General features: G+C 40.9%; 1 protein-coding gene and 1 non-coding gene across 2 annotated transcripts in view; both read left to right on the forward strand.

Annotated features, from left to right (window-relative positions):
• Riok1 (RIO kinase 1) overlaps nt 1-13,169 on the forward strand; it is a 35,189-nt gene extending 22,020 nt beyond the window's left edge. The window contains exons 14-17 of the mRNA XM_027948177.2: nt 616-735; nt 1,559-1,612; nt 6,240-6,392; nt 6,879-13,169. Of these exons, the coding sequence (XP_027803978.2) occupies nt 616-735; nt 1,559-1,612; nt 6,240-6,392; nt 6,879-6,989 (438 nt within the window). The 3' untranslated portion in view covers nt 6,990-13,169. The remainder of the gene's footprint in view (nt 1-615; nt 736-1,558; nt 1,613-6,239; nt 6,393-6,878) is intronic.
• Nucleotides 13,170-14,597: 1,428 nt separating this feature from the next.
• Nucleotides 14,598-14,671, forward strand: Trnat-ugu (transfer RNA threonine (anticodon UGU)). The gene has a single exon. It is a non-coding gene; the product is annotated as a tRNA-Thr (tRNA).
• Nucleotides 14,672-23,576: the final 8,905 nt, after the last annotated feature.

Genomic DNA, 23,576 nt, shown 5'->3' on the forward strand with positions numbered 1-23,576 from the left:
CCTGAGGCCTAATTCTTGCGGGTCTTAATGTGATAGTTGAATATGAGGTACCCTCTCTTCAGCAGTTCTAAACCTGTTTTCACTGTAGAAGCTGGGTAGGTGATCTTCCATGTAAGAACATGTTCCTTTGTAAGGCACAGCCAGGTAGTGCTTCTAACTGTAGTTCATCCCTTTCCTTCCTACTCAGAAGAGCTGTTTGGGATGCAACAAGAGAAATGTTATTTGAAGGATAACCTTGAATCAGCTATAATTCTTCCTTAAGATAAATCATATGCAAACTGTAGTGTTTTTTCATTAGTAACAAATTTTGGCACATCACATGGCAGATGCAACACCGGTGGTTTTTTTTAAAGAGAGAGAGAGAATTTTAATATTTATTTTTTTAGTTTTTGACAGACACAACATCTTTGTATGTGGTGCTGAAGATCGAACCCAGGCCGCACGCATGCCAGGCGAGTGCTCTACCGCTTGAGCCACATCCCCAGCCCAACACCAGTGTTTTTAGACAGCATGTCTGAGAATAGATTCCTCCATGACTTGATGGTGATAAGGATGCTGAGTGAATGTGAAAAGTATATGAATAATAGTTTCTATTTTGCTTATCTCCTCTCTTAGGTGTTCAAGCGAGCATATATTCCTAGAACCTTGAATGAAGTAAAAAATTATGAGAGGGATATGGATATAATGATGAAGCTGAAGGAAGAGGACATGGCCATGAACGCTCAACAGGACAATGTGAGCAGTGTGGTTTGTATATAGCAAGTAGGTCTAAAGCAGGTCTAAAGAAGAAGGGGACTATCCCAAACAGATTGAGTTCCTCTAATCTTGAATGTTTTTGAACATGTCTTCTCTACATATTGGATATAAAGGGAATTTGATTGATAATTTGAAAGGGAGTGACACTTTTGAATGAGTCCAACAGATTATAATTAGAAAAAAAAGAATCATATAGAAGTCTAGGCTATGAAAGTTTATTAGATCATTAACATATATATTTCCTTAACATATTTTAGAAAAATTTTTTTACTAAAGAATCAAAATAGTAAATATTTTAAGTTTTGCCAGCTAAGAAGCAAAATATATGTAGGTCTTTTTATAACAAGGGAAAATAAATGGTCCCCGGATTTTTATTTGTGATATTAAAAACACTTTAATAAGAATTAAATCCAGCTTTTTTTTTACTATAGATCTACTAATGAAAGAAGAATGGAATTGAGGGGAAAAGATAACATTTCACTTAATGGGGTTCAAATCAAAGTTAGTATTTGCTGTTGTCAGGTTGATTGCAAATATTTATCTCTCACAACTACCAGATAACTGGTTGGATTTGACCTCTGGGCTTGAGATACCTGGTGGATAAGAATATTACCCATGTTACTCATGTAATAAACTTTCTGTGTTGCTATGAGGTAAATTTTAAGTACTTTTTTATTATCACAAAAGATACCATTTAGTCCATGGTGTTTAGTAGGGCAATATGTGTGTGTGTGTGTATATATATATATATCACTGTCTAGTTTTATGTTGATTCCTTTTTTTTATTCCTTTTGGTTGTAAGATTCTATATCAAACTGTCACTGGATTGAAGAAAGATTTGTCAGGAGTTCAGAAGGTATGGAGAACATATGTTACTGTTTGTTTTTGTGAAAAATCTTTTAAAGGATATAAAACTTAAAGTAATATAAAAACTTTTAAAATGGCCTATTTAATGAAATAATTTTCGTCTGTAGACATTTTCAGAAATGATTTTTTTTGTGATATTTATAACCGTAATACTAAAATTTGGATATTTTTAATATTTTCATTCTCTCCTTAAATTGTTTTATTGTTCTAGGAGAAGCATTTATCTTTTTTTTGTATCCTGTTCTTCATTTGTGAGGTTATTAATGATAGCCAAATGCTTCTGGATATTTTTTACAGTAACTTAAAAAACTGTGGAAAGTGTATGTAATTTGCTGAAGAGCAGTCTCATGAGTTCAGCAGGCTTATTATGCTGGATTCCTGTAGTGCTCTTTTTATTTTGCATTTTCGAAGGGTAGGGATTAAGTAATACTAATTTAGAGAGTAATAAAGGCAGGGATTTGTTTGTTTTCTAATATTGGGGATTGAGCCCATGGGCGCTTAAGCACTGAGCTGCATTCTGAGGCCTTTTGGTGTTTTTATTTTTAGACAGGGTCTCATTGAGTTGCTCAGACTGGTCTTGACTCTGTCCCCTCCGCCCCCCATTTCCTTACATAAAGACTTCAGTGGAAGGATCATAGTGCACTTTTTGAAAATTGATTGTCCTGTGAGAAGAATTGAATTGGAGGAATTCCAGTATTTTCTGTTTCCGAGATAAATGTACCAGATACTATGGGAAAGTTGTATTTTAAATTCCAAAGCATGAAGATTTTGCTTGATAAAACTTGCTAAAACATCTTTTTGTATGATTACCTTTTGATAAAGGAAACCTTGCTCTTTTGGGAGCGGGTGGTAATGGGATTAAGCCCAGGATACTCTACCACTGAGCTACATCCCCAGCCCTTATTATTTGTTTTAATTTTTGAGATAGGATCTCACTAAGTTGCTTAGGACCTCGCTAAATTGCTGAAGCTGGCCTTGAATTTTGAATTCTCCTGCCCCAGCCTCCAAGTTGCTGGGATTGTGTCAGGATACTTGGCAAAAAACCTCACTCTTAAAAATTGCTCCCTATTAGAGAAAGAGAAAAAAAACCAAAATAATAAAATTAGAGTTGATAAAGGAGAAATAACCACAGACATCACAGAAATCCAGCAGATCATTAGGTACTATTTTTGAAAACTCATACTCTAATTAATTGGAAAATCTAGAAGAAATGATACATTTCCAGATAAATACAGTCTGCTAAAACTGAATCGAGAGGACATAGAAAACCTGAACAACCCAGTAATTTGTAATGAGATAGGAGCAGTAATTAAAAACCTTCCAACAAAGAAAATCCCAGAACCAGATGGATTCTCAGCTGAATTCTACCAAACCTTTAAAGAAGAATTAATGCCAGTATGCCTCAAATTATTCCGTGAAACATTAGGGAATGGAACACTTTCAAATTCATTTTATGAAGGCACTATCACACTCATACCAAAACCATATAAAGATACATCAAGGAAAAAAAAATCTATAGACCGATAACTTAATCAGATATTACCAAATCTCATTCAACAGCATATTAAAAAGATTGTACACCATGACCAAGTTGGTTTTACTCTAGAGATAGAAGGATGGTTTAATATACACAAATCAATAAACGTAATTCATCACATAACTAATTCTTAGTTATCTCAATAGATGCAGAGGCCTTTGACAAAATTCAGCATCCATTCATGATAAAAACATTGAAAAAATCAGGGATAGAACCTACCTAAACATCATAAAGGCTATATATGGAAAAACTCAAAGGCCAGCCTCATAGTAAGTAGGAAAAAACTGAAAACATTTTCTTTAAAATCTGCTACAATACAAGGATGTCTACTCTTACCAGTTCTATTTAATATGGTGCTGGAAATTCTAGCCAGAGCAATTAGGCAAAAGAAGAACATAAAAGTAATAAAGATAGGAAAGGATGAAGTCAAATTATCACTGTTGGCAGATAATATGTTATTCTATACCTAGAAGATTCAGAAAATTTTGATGTAGTTAATAAACAAATTTGGCAAAGTAGGAGGTTAGAAAATCAACATATAAAAATCAATAGATTTCTTATTAAAACAAATCTGTTGAGAAAGAAATCAGGAAAAAAATCCATTCACAATAGCCTCAAAAAGAAAAGGGGGGGGGGATAAATTTAGGCAAGGAGGTGAAAGTCCTCTACAATGAAAACTATAGAACATTGAAGGAGGAAATTCAGGACCTCAGAAGATGGAAGGACCTCCCATGTTCATGAGTAGGCAGAGTTAATACTGTTAAAAAAAACAAAAGCAGTATACAGATTCAATGCAAGCCCCATCAAAATACCAATATCATTCTTCATAGAAGTAGGGAAAAACAGTCTTAAAATTTATTTGGAAGAATAAAAGACCCAGAATAGCCAAAGCAATTCTTTTTTTTTTAAATATTATTTTTAGTTGTAAATGGACACAATACCCTTATTTTATTTATTTATTTTTATGTGGTGCCAGGGATCCAACCCAGTGCCTCACACATGGTAGGCAAGCACTCTCCCACTGAGCCACAACCCCCGCCCTAGCCAAAGCAGTTCTAAGCCAAAAAAGCAGTGCTGGAGGGGTCACAATGTCTGGCTTCTAGTTACACTACAGAGCTAGAGTAACAAAAACTGAATGGTATTGGCAAAAAAACTGACTCATAGAACAGTGGTATAGAAGACACAGACAAACATTGGAATAAAGACAGCCTTTTTAACAAGTGGTGGTGGGACAACTGGTTATCCATATGTAGAAGAATGAAATTTCACTCTGTGCAAAAACCACTTAAAATGGATCAAAGACCTTAGAATTAAACCAGAAACTATTCAACTCCTAGAAAAAAAATGTAGGGTCAACACTCCAACATATAGGCACAGACAGTTACTTAATAGGACCCCTAAAGCTCAGGAAATAATGCCACAATAGTTAATATATGAGATGGCATCAGAGTAAAAAGCTTGTGTACAGCAAAGAAAACAATTAGGAATGTAAAGAGAAAAGCTGTAGAATGGGAGAAAATCTTTGCCAGCTACTGTTCTGACTAGATTAGTATCTAGAATATATAAAGAACTCAAAAACTTCACACCAAAAGAACAAATAACCCAATTAATAAATGGCCAAATGAATTAAACACATGCTTCTCAAAAGAAGAAATACAGATGGCTAATAAATATATGAAAAAATTTTCAGTATTATTGTCAATTAGGAAATGCGAATCAAAACTAGACCAAGACTTCATCTCATCAGACTGAATGACAGTCATCAAGAATACAAATAACAATAAATGTTGAAGAGGATATGGAGGAAAAGGAACACTTTTACACAGTTGGTGGAATTGTAAATTAGTACATCCACTATGGAAATCAGTCAGAGGTTTCTCAAAAGACTTGGCTTATGACCCAGCTATACCACTTAGTATTTATCCTAAAGAATTAAAGTCATCCTACTACAGTGATACCATCCTACTACAGTGATACATGCATACCCAAGTTTATAAGAGCACAATTCACAATAGCCAAAAGAAAATGTGGTATATGTACACAATGGAGTTTTATTCATCCATAAAGAAATGAAATTATGTCATTTGCAGGAAAATGGATGGAACTAGATATCATATTAAATACAATAAGTCAAACTCAGAAGGTCAAGGGTTGAAGAGGCTAGAAAGGAAAAAGGAAAAGAAAAATGGGAGTGGATCTCCTGAAAATCAAGGGGAGATCAGGAGAGGAAAAGGGACCACGGAGTGGGAGATGGTGAGGGAATAGGGAAGTGCTGAGGAGGTATGTTGGTCAAATTATATTGTTACATTGTATGTATGAATGAATATGTAACAGCAGGTCCCATCTTTATGTGCAACTATAATGCACCAATAAAAAATTGTGGGGGGAAACTCCCCTGCTCCCTGCTGCTTTAAAAATCTGCTAAGCTTGACATGGTGTCACATACCTTATTTCCTAGCTACTTGGGAGGCTGAGGCAGTCTCTACTTGAACCCAGGAGTTGGGGGACCAGTCTAGACAAAGAAGATTGTCTCAAAATCTCAAAAAAAAAAAAAAAAAAAGAAAACTGAAAATAAATAAATGTGCTAAATTTCAAGGAAAATGAAATTTTCTCTCAGTTTAAAATGTCATTCATATTTTTTAATTTATTGTTAGAAATGTGTTTCATAGAAAAGAAACTGAAGTTATCCAAATAAATCTTTATTTTTGACCCCTGTTCCACATCCTTCCAGATCTCAGCTCAGTGCTGGGGAGGTATGTTGGTCAAATTATATTGTTACGTTGATTTGCTGGAAGCAGCACAGTTCTGCTGTTGATCTAGGTCATCCAGTAAAGCCGTACTGCTTTCACTTGGGTCTTTTCTTGAGCCCAACTGGAATGTCTTCTTCTCTTCTTTCTCCTTCATGTTGATTCTGTGATTTTGATGTTTTAGTACAAGATATTATTTTTTATAATCTATTTGCAAAGCTGAAATCCAAATTCTAACATTAGCATATTTAATAATAATAATAATAAATAAATAATTCTGGTATTAGCATGTTAATTGGCTTTGAATTACATCAATCTATATTAATTTCAAGGTTCCGGCACTCCTAGAAAATAAAGTTAAAGAGAAGACTTGTTCTGATTCAGAAGATGCTGGAAGCTCTGAATGCTCTGACGCAGACTCTGAAGAGGAGGGAGACCGTGCTCACTGCAAAAAGCACCCCACTGACCCCGACATTGATAAGAAGGTTGGCCAAGAACTTTAATTCCCCTTTTCTTCAGTGTGTTAGCACAGCTGCTCTTATTTCTCTTTGTTAAGGATATAGCTAGATTATGATGACTGAAAATATTGATAGTAACTCTAATGATACTTTTCAATAGCTAAGTGTGAACTTTGCTTTTGAGGGTTAGAGAGACCAGGATGCTATTAGGAGCTCCTTGCATAGAAAGAAGACATATCTCTTTCCAGCGTTTATTTCCATTAAAATATGGAGCTTGAAAAGAAAAGTCCTTGTAAACTTTTAGTAACATCCACAGAGATATTTGTTAGGTTGTCTTAAATTTCTATTAAAGCTCAAAGACAATTTTTACCCAAAGTTCCACCACCAACCTATAATCATTTTCATTTTTTAAGCTATACTCACTTTTATCCTTTCACATGAGTTTTCATTTAGTTGTAATAATAATATGCATACTCCAAAAGAATGAAGTTTATTTTTGTTTGTTTGTTACAGGAAAGAAAAAAGATGGTAAAGGAAGCCCAGAGAGAGAAAAGGAAAAACAAAATCCCTAAACATGTGAAAAAAAGAAAGGAGAAGACAGCCAAAACCAAAAAAGGCAAATAGAGTGAGAGCTCTATCGTGTAGTCATTTTCCTTCAGCTGCTTTCTCACCTGAACTCGGAGCTGCAGCTGGAAGATGGCTTCTTGATTTTAACCGAGCAGTTATTATGGCACCATTTGTGAAGACTGATTCGAATGTTTTTCCTGTAATTATGTAAAAAGCCCTAAGTTCTCATGTCCAGATCCAGTCACTGACACTGTCTGGTATTGACAGAGGATTTGTCTAAGCTACTATTTTAATGAAGAACTTGGTACATTTTTATTTTTATATTTTTTTCTCTTGCAAATCTGTTTTTAGAAGTATCATAAAATATTTAAATATTCCATGACCTTTATGTCAGTATAAAGACACTTTAGACAAACTTGGGAAAATCATTTTTGCTTTCTTTATACTTGCCAAAAACATCTGAAATCATTTGGTTATAAGGCCATGGTTTATATAAAAGGGAGCTTTGCTCATAAGAAAATTCAGTTGACCACTGATGTAATCATTCACTGCAACTCTGTTCTTGGATAGGAGAGAGAAAGCCTGTGGAGGTGTGAGGGTTTGCAATTCAAAATAGGTTTCTTGGGTCATGCGTGGTGGTGCATACCTGTAATCCCAGAAGTTTGGGAGACTGAGGAAGGAGGATCACAAGTTCAAAGCCAGCCTTGACAACATAGTAACCCTGTTTCAAAATAAAAAGGGCTGGGGATATAGCCCAATGGTAAAGTGCCCCTGGATTCATTGTCTAGTACCACATGGAAAGGGAGGGGGGTGACTTTGGGGCTGGGGTGTGTAGCTCAGAGGTAGAGCTCGCCTAGTATGTGTGAGTCCTTGAGTTTTATTCCTAGCACTAACAGAAGTGGGGACGGGTGATTTCTTAGGCCATATTATTGAGAGGTGATATTTGAACAAGTACTTAAAAGAATCTGAATCAGGTGCATGTCAGGAGAGAAAAACATTCCAGACAAAGTGAAGATACAGGGAGAAAGTAGTAGATGAGTTCAGGTAGTGTAAGGCTATAGAAGAGTTTTGAGCAGAGGAATGGTATGATCTGACTTCTGTCTTAAAAGGATCACTTTGGCCTCTTGAAGCCAGATCAGGAAGCAAGGGTGGGAGGTGGTTGGGTATGTTTGTTGTGGTAACCCAGGTAAGAGATGCTGATGGCTTGGTCTAGGATGGTAGCAGTGGATATGGAGAGAAGGAGTTGGATATGCTAAGGGAATAGTTGAGGAGTAGGAGAGAAAGAGTGAAGGGTGACTTTGGGGTTTATGACCTAAGAAGCCACTGAGCTAATTGTAGTTGCTACTTAATTCATGGGAAGAAATGCAGGTGGAGCAAGCTTGGGATAGGAGAGAGAAAGAAAAAATCTTATATCTCAACACTGTGCAAATATTGAAATTATCAGGTTCAAAAAATTTATTTTTCCATACTTCATGTTTAAATTAAAAAGGGCTATTTTAAACATTGCTTTCAGAAACTTTCTATATAAAAGTTAGTTTCCCTTAAACCTGTACCTGTTTGTTTGATGGTGGATTATTGAGGGGAATCAATGGAGCTCTTAAAATTGAAGTCCAATTTTATTATATTCAAAATAATCCTCCCTCCCTGACCTTAAAGTTCAAAATATGAAACACAATTTCAGTGAAACAAAAAAGTAGTCCCTTTAAAATAGTCCACAGTGAACATAACAAGAAAATCCAAGAACAGTGTGAGCAACCCTGTATACATTTGGGAAGTTCATCTTCATGATCTTACAGTTCTTATGATTCCAACATGGTTGTTCACATCAAGTGGGTGATTTCTTAGGCTGCCTTTTGCTCAATCTAATGTGCTTTCTCAGTGGAATTAATTCCACTTGACCAAAAGTTAATAGGATTGAGGGAGCAATTCATTGTCTTACATTGCTGTTGGGAGGAAATGGCTTATAAAACATCAAGATTTGGAAGCGCAGGGATGTTCCAACCTGAGAGCCATTTTTCTGATAACCTGTCACTGCGATGGCTGTTTCCATTTGTGTTCTGAGCCAGAAGACTATGACTGAGTGATAAGCAGTGATACTAGTGTTGCCAAACTTGTCTGAAGATAAATTTCCCTTGTTCATGCTCATCAGAAGGCTTGGGTATAGGAACCTAATTTGTAGGCAAACAAAACTACTGATACAGCCTACTTGTTGACTTTGATTACTATTGAATTTTGATTGCTTGGCCATTGGGTTTTGGTGTTAATGGATTGTTGGCTATACAGTAACTGTCCATTTGGAAGGATGAGGTTTGGGTCTTTGGGTGCAATGTTAAGGACATAATTTTGCCAATTGCAGATGTATCTGATTTTTTCTATCATATTTTACTAATTTCTCATTCCTCCAAATAATGCAGATGTTTTTAAAAGTTCCTAGGAGAAATCTGGTTAATTTCTTTGAAGCATGAAGTCACACCACTTTCCTATGCTGCTGTCATTCTCAGTCTTCCACCAATAAAGCAGTTTGGGGACAGAACTTTGCTCAGTCTGGAGGTTGCGTCCTCTGAGTATGATCTTTGAGTGAAGGGGGATGGGGAGGAAATAGAGCAGCTTTTTGCTGAAGTCTGGTCAAGCATGATTCTGTGGTTCTTGGCTCACATCAAATTTTCTTCAGCTTTATGACTTAATGAAGATGGACTCAAGATGTTGAAAACTTTATAGTGTGGTACAAAGAGTTCTTTGAGAACTTCTCTCCTTCCATGAGTACTCTGTTTAATTCTGTACTAGGGAGATTGTTCCTTGGCCTATCCTATTTTATGGTTGTGATCTCATTAAACTTTTGGCTCAGAAAATGAAGAGATGAAATAAGAGATGCAAAACCTTTTCATTTTCAAAACCTTGACAGGTTTTCTAATTTTCAGTTGTCTATGCACATTAATAAAGATCTTGAACAGAAGAACTTGCTTTGATTTCTGAGGTTGACGATGGAAGAGTTGTAAGGATCAGCAACAAGAGCAGGTTCTACTTGAGTGTAGCTACCTGTGAAGACTTTTTGTGGCCACATAGAAGGGATAAGTTTTCACCTATGGGGCTCATAAACCAGAGCACTTCACTTATTCTATCCCTCAAATTGATTGGGTTATTATATTCATGACATTTCGGCTGGAGTTTTTAATTTTTGTACTTTTTGAGTTTGTATTTCCTTGAATATGAAGGCTTCTAGAAGTGATCCAGGGGAAACTACAATGTTGGATATCAGACATTTAAGCTGGTTTCCTAAGGAAGAGATTGTTGTTAAATCTGTGCCTACAGAGATTTTAATCCCAGTTGGTGGGATTGTGGAAGGCCCTGGATTAGAATTTGGAAACCCGGGACTGCATTTGTGGATTTATTGACTTTGGTTTCCAGCTTGCTTTAATTTTCTGTGCCACTTCAAATCTTTGTGCTTTGGTTGCTGGTTGGTCATGGTCATGAGACAGCCCTGTGCAAGTGAGACTAGCCACACTGCCACATAGTCCTTTTTTTTCCCTTTTTTTTTCAGGAGGGCAAGGGGGTCTTCTGACATGAGCAGAGCTATTTCCAATTCTCTGAGATAGAGTTTCCATGTCTTTAGTGCTGCTTAAACACTGATCAGCTTTTATCTTCAGATGAACCTTCAGCCCGTGCACATTCTGCAGAGTCATCTTGGAGCCCTATAATTCAGCAGTGAAAAGTGATGGCAGGTCCTCTGGGGCCAAAACATTGTTGGAGTCTGATTGCTACAGTGCTAAGCTGGAGAAGCAAGATTGCCAGTGTTAAGCCAGAGAAGCAGGAGGTCAGAATAGGGGTTTAAGGTTGCTGTACAAAGAGAGGGTCGCCCTTGCTGGGAATGGTCAGGAACAAGTGACTGAGGTGGAATAACAGATAAGCGCATTGAAGGCAAGAGAATCAGACACCTGGCCTGGGGTTGGAAAGGGCATCTGTGTTCTCATAGGCATGATGTGAGAGTCACTGAAAGACCCTGGGAGTCAGAGGAAGTAGGCGGGGGAGGGGCAGCATGGAAGCCTGCATTGCAGAAGGGAAGTGAGTGGCCCCTGAGGACATGACTCAGGGTACTTGCTAGAGAGCCAGGGGAAAGGGAACTATCAGAAAATGCAGGGATAAAAAGCTTTTTGTTAGTGTCTGACCATGAGTTGGAAGAGGACTGTGGGGTAGTTTCAGGGATTAGAAGAATAGGAAAGGAAGTCTGTTTTTTACTTAACTTGAATTGCAGATCCTCTTAGGAGGGGTTGGGTGTATCAATTTCTCAGATCCTAATGCCATTCAGGATGCTGTAACCACTGTGGAGATAGGGGTACCTCTGTACTTAGATGTAATCAGTGGTTTATAGGACACAGGAACAGGGTACATGTTACTAGGAGGATACAGTCAACCAAATTCAGAATAAGGGAAAGACCATAAGAAAGGTCGGTGTGTTGGCTCATGCCTGTGATTCCCAGCAACTCCGAAAACTGAGGCATGAGGATCTCAAGTTCAAGGCCAGCCTTAGCAACTTAGTGAGATCCTAAGCAACTTAGTAAAACCTTGTCTCAAAATTTTAAAAATGAGACTGGTGATGTAGCTTGGTAGTATAAAGAGCCCCTGGGTACAATGTCCAGTACCAAAAGCAAAAGAGGAACTATTATTTTAAAAGCTGCAGAAGGCTAAGGCACATGTATCCAAATGCTATAAACTTTATTTTGATCCTGGCCAAATTATGAAAAATTGGGATGGTTTTTTAATACAAGAAGGAAAGCTGAAAATGAAATAGGTATTATGACAGTAGGGAATTGTTTGTTTTGTATAATACATGATACTGTAGTTAGATTTTTTCAATTGTCTTATTTTTTTTAATTGTGAATATCTGGAATTACTTTAAAATACTTCATCCCTCTTTCTAAAACAAAGTGGTGATAGATAACAAAATTGGTAGATCATTAACTGCTAAAGCTAGGTAGGGAAGTCATTATACTATTTTCATGATTTTTGTGTATAAGAGTTCCTGTAAGAAAAAATTAATTTTAAAGAGATAAAGCATATTGAGCACTTAACAGGGATTTTGTAAGTAGTACTACATTACACAGTGTCTGTGTATTTGTTATTTCACTTTTTAACTAAACTTCTTTTGCTCTGGTATCAAGATTTAACCCCATGGGCTAGCAAGGTAGGTCAGCAGAATGGTAATGCCTTCTGGTGCTGGCCTAGCTCAGTGTTAACGGTTTGTATCTTAAATGTCTCCCAAAGGCCATGTGTTGAAGGTTTGGTCCCCAGCTGATGGAGCTGTGGGGCTGGCGCAATGCATAATGGGAGGAAGCAGGTCATTGAGGGCATGTCCTTGAAGGGGATATTGGGACCCTGGCTCCTTCCTCTGTTTCTTTGCTTCCTGGCAACCATAAGGTGAGTGACTTGGCCTTGCCATGTGCTCCCCACAGACCCCAAAATAACAGAGCCAATCTACCCTGGACTGAACCTCTGAAACTGAACCAAAGTAAACATTTCCTTGCCTCCAGTACTAAGGATTAACCCAAGCAGGTAGGCAGGCGCTCAACCAGTGAGCTGCACCCCAGCCCTAACATTGCCTCTTTTTAAGTTTTTTTATCTCAAGCGTTTTGTCACAGGGACAAGAAGCTTACTAATAATGCCCTTTGGGTTCAAAAATTCAAATCACACAGTGGATGAAGTTGAACAAATGCTGATAGATGCCAAATCTGATCCTCATTTTAAAATACGATGTTACCTTCTTGGTGAGACTTATTCTACCCATTCCATTTGAAATTGCAGTCTGCTCACTTCCAGAAGGCCCCCATTTACTTACTTATTTTTTGGTAGCAGGAATTGAACTCAGGCGTGCTTTACCATTAAGCCACATCCCCAACCCTTTTTTTATACTTTGAGACAGAGTCTTACTGAGTTGCCAAAGCTGGCTTTGAATTCTCCATCCTCCTGCCTCAGCCTCCAGGCTACTGGGAATACAGGCGTGCTTCACTGCACCTGTCCCCACTTGGCTTATTATACTTTCACTACATTACTTTTCTGTAGCTCTAACAGAAATTTAACATTGAATTTACTTATGTATATTGTATATCTTCCGTCCGCTTCTAACCTTTGACCAGAATGTAAGCTCCGTAGGGCAGGGATTGTTGTCTTTGGCCTGATTTGTATCCCAGCACCCAGATTGGTGCCTGAAACATAATAAACTCTCAGAGATATTTAAGTGAATAATACATGTGTGTTTCCTGAATAAACATGAGTCTTGAGTCAATTCAATGCACCACTGTTCATCAAAATGAAAACTAGGTGATATGGGTTGGTTTGCATCCTTTAGCCTACCCCATGACCAGTGGTGCATGTTTTCAGATGCCCAGCTTGAGTTGGTGGGGTCACCGAGCCTGCCGCGCATTAGAACCCTTGGCATGGATGGAATCAAAGCCAATGAAACTGATGTATCTTCAACAGTTGGAAGTAACAATCATTTCCATTTTGACTTTGTAAAACCATTTGAATATCATCCAAACAATCAGAAAAATGAGCTTACTAATGAATTATTCAATCCCGAAGTACCACAATGAAGAGAAAATGAGAAAGTTTTAAAAAAAAATTTGCTCTTACCAATGTTAGACTTTGGTTGTTTGGGACAGGGTCTTGAACTCCTGGGCTCAAGTGATCTCTTGGATTTAGCCTCTCAAATAGCTGGGACTTTGGGCTTGTGCCACTGCAACTGGCTAGAGTAACAATTTTAAAAATGTGTGATTTCGAGAGATGTTCCTGAGTTTAAGCAAGACCTCTGCTTACCTTAAAAGCTGACAAACTCTTACAGTGACACCTGTGATGCTCCTTTTCTTCAACAGGGTATAGAACAGTAGCCCATGCCCAGGGGGTTGGTGTGGCAGGTATTTAGAGTAGTCCAACCCAGCTTTTCCTTAAGTGATACCAGTTCTTGGCAGTAATGTTGGCTGGCTGTCTCAGGCCACTTCAGCATGTAAACATTGTCCAGGCTTACTGAGGGCAACTTGTCCAAGTCCTTCTCAGCTGTTGCTGGTAAACTGCTGGGAGCCTGGGTAAGCCATTTTATTCCTCTCTAAATTGAAGGAATTGGTCCAATGTCTTCTTTAATATTCTCTTATTTAGAACTGGGGAATACAACTCAGTAGTAGAGCACTTGCCTAGCATGCACAGGCCTTGGGGTCAATCCACTACCACAATCAATCAGTAGATATAAGATTCATACTTTAAAAAAGACCTTTATTATTACCCTTTTTTTTTTTTTTTGAGTGTCTCACTAAGTCTCCTAGAAAAGTCTGGAACTCATAATCTATCTTTCCTCAGCCTCCTGAATTACAGGAGGCTCCTCTTGGATTACAGGCATGTGCCACTCTGCCTGGCTGGGGATTGAACCCAGGAGCTAGGCAAGCAGTTTGCCACTGATCTACAACCTCATCCTCCCCTACTTTAAGTGAACCCAGGGGCTCTTTATGTCCTCAACCCTTTTTATTTTTCATGTTGAGACAGGGTCTCTCTAAATTGCCCGGGCTGGCAAACCTCCTGCCCCAGCCTTCCTCTCAAGTAGCTGGGATTTATGGTATGCACCACCATGCCCAGCCAGATTATATCTTTTAAAAGAGATTGTTTATTAAAAGTAAAATAAAGGGCTGGAGATGTAGCTCAGTTGGTAGAGTGTTTGCCTTGTATGCACAAGGCCCTGGGTTCAATCCCTAGCATCACAATCAATCAATCAATAAAATGGCTGGGTGTGGTGGTACATGTCTATAATCCCAGCTACTTGGGAGACTGAGGCAGGAGGATCACAAGTTCAAGACCAGCCTCAGCAATTTAGCAAGGCACTAAAATAAAAATTTTAAAAGGGCTAGGGTGTAGTTCAGTGGTAAAGCACTTGCTCAGCATGTGCAAGTCCCTGGCATCAGTATCTAGTACCAAAATGAATAAATTAAGTAGGTTTAAGGTGCCAGTTACCACAGAAGTCAGGTTTGCTTTTTATATGAATCATAATCTCATAAGGCAAAATTTACTGTGTCCTGTTTTAATTTGGGGCTAGGAATACCTGTCACTGTCCTTGCAATAACTTTTGCTCCTCTAGAGGGAGATATGCCACTGAGTTCTGATTATTGACAAGCCTTCCAGGAGCCTGCCTGGCAGGACTCCTCTGGTTAGAAAGGGGACCCTGATGACAGTGGGCACTTGTTTGATTGTTGGTTTTTAGATTAATCCTCACCAGAGAGCTCTTTAAGGAAGCAACTTCTCAACATACATTTTCCAGAAGTTGTACCTCATTTAAGCAAGAGGTGTTTAAAATAATACATACACTTTTACTAAAGTAAAACACTACACTAAAAGTAAGCTTTGCAAGGGACATAGACTAAGTGTCTGGCATGCTCTAAACTTGCAGAGATTCACTTCATCTTTCTGAGTCTCAGTTTCTTCATCTATAAGTGAAGATGTTGAACTAATGTATAAAGTCTCTGATAGTCCAGAGCAGCACTCTTCAGGGTAGTGGCTACTAGCCACGTCACTGTATTTTAGCTTACAAAAAAAAAAAAAAAAAAAGAAGAAGAAGAAAAAGGAAAAATTTCACTTCATTTTAAATAAGTTCCTGGTTTTTTTGTTTGTTTGTTTGTTTTTTTGTTTTGAGCTCTGGGGTTTGATCAGAGGTGTGATTTACCACTGAGCTACATTCCTAAGCCCTTTTTATTTTGAGATAGGGTCTCACTGAGTTGTCCAGGCTGGCCTCAAACTTTTGATCCTCCTGCCTCAGTCTCTCAAGTAGATGGGATTACCAGTGTACACCATGGCTAGATTTGAGTTAGGAAAACCTGAATTCTTGTCTAGGATCTGCTATTCCTGTTTATTTTTTTATAATGTATAACCTGCCTTTTTAGAATTTTTAAATGGTTTTCATTAAGCAACATATTCAAAGCTACCAATAAAAAGATCAAAGCTGTTTAGAGGACGGGAGGAATTACTATATAGCAAAACCCTCGGAGGCTGGTACATTAGTTGCCTGGCTTGGTTTCCTGAGCTGGTAGGCAGAGGGCCGGTGAGCTGGGGAAGTCATTTGACACTGCCTACCTAGCCTTTGCTCACCTTCATAATGAGGAGGTTTGGCCAGGTGATTGGTAAGGTCTCCTCCAGTATTGACTAGTTGGATGAGCATTGGCGAACTGAACCCACTGAACTTACTCTTTTATCTGGAATGAGGAGCAAATGTCAAATGTGATGTCAGAGAAAGTTCAAAGTTCAGCACATAGAAAGTACTTAATTTGGACAGCACAGGGGCACACGTCTGGAATTCCAGGGACTCCAGAGGCCAAGGCAGAAGTATCACAAGTTCGAGGCCAGCCTCAGCAATTTAGTGAGACCCTAAACAACTTAGCAAGACCCTGCCTCAAAAATGAAAAATAATAACAATAATGAAAATTTTTAAAAAGTGCTGGAGATGTAGCTTAGTGAGTGATAAAGTGTCACTAGGTTCAGTACCAAAAAAAATTATGTTAGCTTTTCCAAATAATTCTAGGACTCTAATACAATTTCATTTGCTATGTCATTTTATTGCTGTCACCCTCTTCCAAAATGAGTGTTCCTTAATGAACGAGATTTGGAATTTGAAAACAGCACCCCTGATCAACTTGGTTTTGTTTGTTTTTTGGCAAGTGCTGGGGTTTGAACTCGGGGTGTTGTACATGCAAGGTAAGCACTCTACCAACTGATCTATATCCCCAGCACCCCCAACATGCTATTAAGTGTGGGAGACCAACCTCGCACGCACTAAGTTAACTCCCCTGCTGGGCCATGTGGCATCAGGCACCCATGCTGCTAGCCTGCCCTGCTCCTCTAGCACCCAGGCTTCTCTTCCTTACAGCCCATGGGTGGAGTTATGCTCACCTGTTCCTTTGTAATATAACCCCTTGCCCTGTTTAGGATAGAATCTTCCATGGAAGTGCCTTGTGTCTGTCCCCTTCTCTTACTGTGCCCTTGGGTGTGGCCTACCCAGATGTCAGTCAACCTGCTGACAGTGGACATCATGAAGACAGACTCAGTCCCCTGAAACCTGACCCCTTGCCTCATTTGAATAGCTTCTCCTCAATAAAAGCTTGTGCTCTCTCTGTCTTCCTGCGGACCCTTAAGATCAGAGGAGCCGTCACAGCGACCCCAAAGAAAAAGGTATTTGTGTCTCTTGTGTGGTTATTTTGCGCAGCCCAGTCAGCCCAGTTCAACTGGAGTGACCCCTGAGCCCTTTAGTCTGGAGAACAGAGATCCTGCAATTAAGTCTCCAAGCACGGTGCTTGGAGAAAGAAGAGACAGAAATGACCTTTACTTCAACACTCTGCTGATGGGAAGAGTTGTCAAGAACAAGTGAAGGCCTTCATTTCAATTGGAGATAAATTCACACTAAATTGTCAATGGCTCATTTCTGTTGATCAGATCTTGACCTGGGCCGGGCAGCTGAGAGCCTGGAGGGGTGTGGTGGGAAGTGAGGAGAGAAGCTTGGAGAGGGGAGGGTGGGGAGGTCCACAGCCAAACTTACTGACTGCTCGGTTTTCTTTGGGACCAGCCCAGCCCTGGGCTGGCCCATGACAGCAGGAGGAGCTGGCTGGTGTTCAGAGCCATCTTCTTAGGAAGCCACTCCCTGTTTTGGGCACAGGTCTACCACATTGCTGCTTGCAGGCTCTGGTGGATCTGGAACGGGGAGCTCGAGGCCCAGTTTACCAATTAGGTGATGGGTGCACGCTCATCCAGAGGGCGTGACCACGGGGCAGAACCTGTGACGTCAGTCAAGCGTTTGACTCCTCCCCACCTTGAGACCCCAGTGTTCCTCTGCTATGGAAGCCAAGTCGTAGGATTCTAAAGGAGAGCCAGAGATTTGTGTTGTTGTTGTTATTACTTTTCTTGAATATTTATATTTGGTTCTGTTTGGTTTGGGTTTGTGGCAGCCTTTTGGAGCATCTAGTTACCTGCCTTTGTGTAAAGTAAAATAGGAGCTCCTCCTTCTGTTGGGAAACCCAGGGTGTAGCAGCCCACATCCACAATCTCAGACACTCAGGAGGCTGAGGCATGAGGATCGTGACTTTGAGGCCAACCTGGGCAACTTAGTGAGACATTGTCCACCCCTGCCCCCGCCCCCCCCAAAAAAGACCAGGATATCAGTGGTAGAGCACCCCCATGTTCAATCCCCAGTACTGGAAATGCAAAAGCCCAGCTCTGGTTAGGGGTCCCCCTTTCCTACTGCAGTAGTTTTATTGCTGTGTTTTCACTTCATGAACCATAGTCTACCTTTGGTATCCAAAGAGGATTGTTCCAGAAACCCCCACAGATGCCAAAATCCACAGATGCTCAAGTCCTTTCTCTGAGGGTATTTGCACATAAATTACACACATTCTCCTGCATGCTTTAAATTATCTCTAGATTACTTATGTAAATTGTTGTTTCACTCTTGTATTTAGGGAATAATGACAAAAGAAAAAGTGTACCTGTGTTCAGCACAGCTCAGTGCAGACCCAGCCACCCCATTGTAGGGTAACCATGTAGTACAGGACAGTCACGCCTAAGTGCTGAAGAGACGGCATGGATTCAGCATCGTGCTCAGTCCAGCAAATTAAAGTTTTGCCTTCTGGAACTTTCTTTCTGAATATTTTCAATCTGAACCCATTGGTAGATGCAGAATCTGTGACTATGGAGGGCCAATTGTATGGCTTATCTTGCTGCTTTTAACCTTTGTCCTCCAGGGAAGAAAGTGTTCTTCACCAAAGAACCCATGAGTCCACCGGGGACATTGACCTCCCATCATTTCTCCAAAAATGCCTTCGAGCCCAATGTAGTGGCACACACCTGTAATCCTGGCAATTTGGGAGGCTGAGGCAGAAGGATTGCAAGTTCTAGACAAGCCCCAGCAAGGCCTTAGGAAATTAGCAAGACCCTGTCTCAAAATAAAAAATAAAAGACTGGGGATGTGACTCAGTGGTAAAGTGCCCCTGGGTTCAATCCCCAATACCAAAACCACAACACAACACAAAACAAAAATCCCTTTGACTTTGAGGATCAGTTCTGAGTTCCTGGTTGGAGGAGGCTGAAATGCTCCTGCCTCTGGAAGCTGGGGGTGGGGAACCAACAGTAGAATCTCTGGGGACAGCTGTCTGGACTGAGAGGTGAAGTTTCTAAAGGTGTCACAAAGACAAACTCCAGTTCTCTGACTGCATAGGTTTGGTGCAGACAAGATGGTCCTGGGCGGGGGTGGGTGGGGTGGGGGGAATCCTTCAAAAATCTTAATGATGGGAAAACATTTGTAATAAAGAAAAAGCCCTTTTGAGAAGGCAAGTCCAGGAAAGACGGCTGCAGGATTGTGTGGTGGGGGAGGTGTTCAGCTCAGTTGTTTTCATCTTGTCTATCCTCAGCAGGCTCTCTCTGGTCCTATTATCTCCTTGGGCCTTCACCCCTTAGGTGGGCTTTGGATCAGCCACTATCAACATCCTGGTGAGCACAGGAGTTTGTTTTCCAGAACCACGTGTTTTGCGGGGAGAAAAAAATCAGCACACTAGGAGGGGCTTTGGGTACTGCAGGTGGAGACCAATCGTGGGTGGGGCTGGCTGGGCTGCCAGAGGCCCGGTGCTGCTGGCTAGAGCTGTGCTCACCTGGAAACCGTGCATGGAAAACTACCTGCCTGCGAAGGTTGAGGCATGAAGAAGGCCACCCAGCTCGGGAATGGGGAGGTGCAGGATCCTCTGAACCACCTCCTAGGAGGCATTCTTTGTCCTCTTTTTAATAGGTGTTGGGGTTCAACTCAGGGCCTCGTGCATGCTAGGAAGGAGCTCGACCACTGAGTCACACGCCCAGCTCTCCACGAGGAATCTTAAGAAGACTTTCACCTCGTGGAACCTGGGGGAACAGAGGTTGGGGCCAATTGCAAACCTTAGATTCCATCCCTCCACCAAAAATAAAGACAAGCTCCCCTCCCAACACCTGCAAGTGAAAAGTGGTGAAAATCCGCAGAAGCCAGACAGTTCATTAACTCTCTCTTTCTTAATTGAATATCATTCTAAGCCCATCAGTGATGTGCTACTGGGAGATATACAAGGTTAGATGTTGGCTCTTGTCCTTGATGTTGTTGGTGCTTTCTGATGAAGTTTGGATCTTGAATGTCCCTAAAGGCTCATATGTTAAAGTCCTCGTCACCAGCCTAGGGCACTATTTGAAGGAGTGGAACATTTAGGAGGTGGGGCCTAGTAAAATAAAATTAGAACATGCGGGTGGGGGTGAACTTGAAGGGGATAGTTGACCACAGCCCCTTCCTCTTTATCTTCTCTTCCTAGGCTCCCCAACTAAGAAGTCCCACCATGATGTACTGTGCTGCCATAGGCCCAAAGGAACAGGACCAAGCCACCATGGACTGAAACTTTGAAATTATAAGCCAAGATAAACCTTTTCTCTTGTTAATGTGATTATATCAGGTATTTTGTTACAGTGATAGAAAATAAACCCCCATTTATTTACTTGTTTCACTAGAAGTTTTGCCTCACCCACTGCTGCCAGTCATTTGGAGCTTGAAGAGGGGACTTGGTTAGAATCCTTTCTGATAAATGTGTTTGACCCAGAGTCGGTGTGAGTTTCCAACTTCATTGATGGTGGGTAATCAATGCTAAACATAACGGTCACTGCTTCTATCTGAAACTGTGCTGTCCGCACTGTACATATTTATGTGGGGTTGGATGTGCAGCTTTGCCCTCTGAAGATGCTCCTGTTCCAAGCCAGGCAGTACCTGGAGATGTGGGATCTGGCCCTGAGGATCTACCCAGTGCATGTGAGGGAGATATAGAGGGGCTTAGGCAGTGGGGGCAAGATGGCCAGTGAGGAGGTTGGGGCAGAGCCAGAACAAAAGAGCAGGAAGAGGGTCTTCTGATGAGGTCAACTTCCTGCTTGACGAAAGTGTTTGTGGGCACAAGAGGGGGGACCCAATCAGACAGACACTTCTGTACTCGTGCTCCTAAGCAGGGGATCTAATAGAAAAAAAAAAAAAAAAAACAAAACAGATACATGGACAGAATAGTGAGGAGCTCATGGACAGAAGAGAAGATAAGGGAAGGAGGAAATTCCAAAGACCATAAAAAGAACAGGCCAAACTCCCCCACTGGATTCCAAGCTCTGGGGCCTCTTCTCTTCACAGAAGTCTATCTCTGTATCTCTGTCTGTCTGTCTGTCTCTCTCTTTTTTTTTTTTTTTTTTTGGTACTAGGGATTGAAATCAGGGGCCCTTGACCACTGAGCCACACCCCCAGCCCTATTTCGTATTTTATTTAGAGACAGAGTCTCACTGAGTTGCTTAGTGCCTCACTTTTGCTGAAGCTGGCTTTGAACTCAAATCTTCCTGCCTCAGCCTCCCGAGCTGCTGGGATTACAGGTGTGGGCTACTGTACCTACCCGGCTGTCTGTCTCTTCAGTAAACCTACTTCTTGCTTAGTACCTTTGTGTCCAGTTCTTCAATTCTTTGCTGAACAGCGACAACCACCTAGCACCCCGAGATGGTAACAATTGGGGGGCTTGTCCGGGACTGAAACTATCGACTCAAAGGTTCATAACCGTCATGTTAAACAGCTGATGAGACCTGGGAAGAGACTATTGATCGACTGGCACTTCCTTGGCTCTCTGAGGCCAGGAAGCTCCCAACCAGGACTAGCACAGCTGAATTCCCAGACTGAATGTTTTCTTCTCTTTTTCTCCTCTCGGCAACAACACGAGTCATAGGACCCATAGTCTGTGACAGAATCAGCAACGTTTCTTTTCCTTCTTCTGGGAACACAGTGTGTTGGTTAAGACTAGGTCGCTCCTTATTCATCTTTACCTTATGCAGAAACCTTGTCTTTTTGGTCAGGATAGTTGTCCCTGATCAAAAGACCCCATGATAGAGGGACTCCTTGTCCTTTGTGAGACATTTTAGAAATACCCCCCCTTCCTTGTGGCTCTAAGGACCCTCCAAAAGGAAGAGAAAGAAAAAGGGGGATATTATTATGACCACCACAGGATGTCTCCTAAGGTTGATTTATAGCAGCACAGAAGAAAAAAAAAAGACCCATAAATGTGGGCTGAGAGGCCATGTTACTGGGTCAGGGGATTCTCCTTATCTCAGAGACTTCAGCCTAGATCTTTTTACAGGCAGATGCCTCCTCTCCAGATTCTTGTTGTCCTGAGAATTCTGAATCCCTCTTCGGCAGGAATAAGGTGGGAATGACATGCTTTCTGGGAAAGAAAGCCTCAGAGACATCTGGGTCACAAAATGAAATACCAGGGACGTGGACCAGAGGCCATGGGTAAGCTTGGCTAGTCCCTACCTGGACACGGTCCCCCTCCGATAGATTCTGGGCTAACACAGTCTACCCAATTGACAGGCCAGAGCAGCCCCTCCGGATTTGTAAAAGAGTGAGATGGGGATTGGGCGACCCCCATCAAGACCTCTCTCCTTTCTTTTTGTTCCCATTAGGAATCCAATTCTTCCAAGATCCCAAGAGGCTCACCCCTCTCCTATCTGCTCAAAAACTGGGATAACCTGGATCCCCAATTAAAGAAAAAACCTTTGATCTTGTTTTGCACTGAGGCCTGGCCTCAGTACCCGTTAGGAGATAGAGAAAAGTGGCCAACCCCAGGGGACCCTAAATCATAGTACTATTCAGCAATTAATTAGACCTTTTCTGCCAATGGGAGGGCAAATGGAGTGAAGTTCCTTATGTAGAATTGTTCTTTTATTGAAGGAATCATCCTGAACCAGCAAAGGATTGCAAGCTTGACACTCGGACCCTAGCGGCAGTCTGCTGCTCTAAGCCAGACACCAAGTCCCCAGAACAGAAAAACTTATTGTCAGAGGAAAAAGAGACCTTTACCAGTTAAACAGGAAATTCCCTCAGCTCCAAATGAAGGAAAAATAGGTCCTAAGACTGCTTCCCCTTTATGTTCAGGTTTAAAAGGATTGCAGCCCAGTTCTCCTGATCCAGGGACAAATTTTACCTATGATCCCAGAGTTGCTAGGAAACCTGCTACGAAGGGCATATTTCCTCTCAGAGCAATGAGGGTGTGTGTGTGTGGGGGGGGTTTGCACCTGAGATGGTACATGTCCCTTTTACACTGACTGCATTAAAGGACATAAAGATAGACCTAGGGAACTACACTGAAAACCGAGATCAACACCTTCAAACCTTCCAGCAGTTATCAAATCTTTATGACTTAGCAGAAAAGGATGTTATGTTGCTTTTGAGTCAAACTTTAACTTCCTTGGGAAAACAAAGGGTGTCGGAGAGGCTATTGAAACAGGAGCAGTGGGAGGGAAAGTAACCCCTGGCTGGCAAGAGTGGGGATGTCCCCAGGGGAGTCAGTCACTGAGCCAAACTGGGATGCGGACAAGATAAAGATGAAGGGACAGACATCACTTTATGTATTGGGTGTTAGAAGGACTGAGGACCACCCAAGTTAAGCCTTTCAATTATGCCCACCTGGCCACTGTAATTCAAGGGGGAAAGGAGCCCTCAGTAACCTTTCCACAGAGGCTCCCGGAGGCCCTTACCAAACACAGGGATATTGAGCCCGGGTCACAGATGGAGGAGACCATTCTTAAAGATAAATTCTTGACCCAATCTGC

The sequence above is a fragment of the Marmota flaviventris genome, chromosome 6 (genome assembly GCF_047511675.1).
Source record: "Marmota flaviventris isolate mMarFla1 chromosome 6, mMarFla1.hap1, whole genome shotgun sequence".
Lineage (NCBI taxonomy): Eukaryota > Metazoa > Chordata > Mammalia > Rodentia > Sciuridae > Marmota > Marmota flaviventris.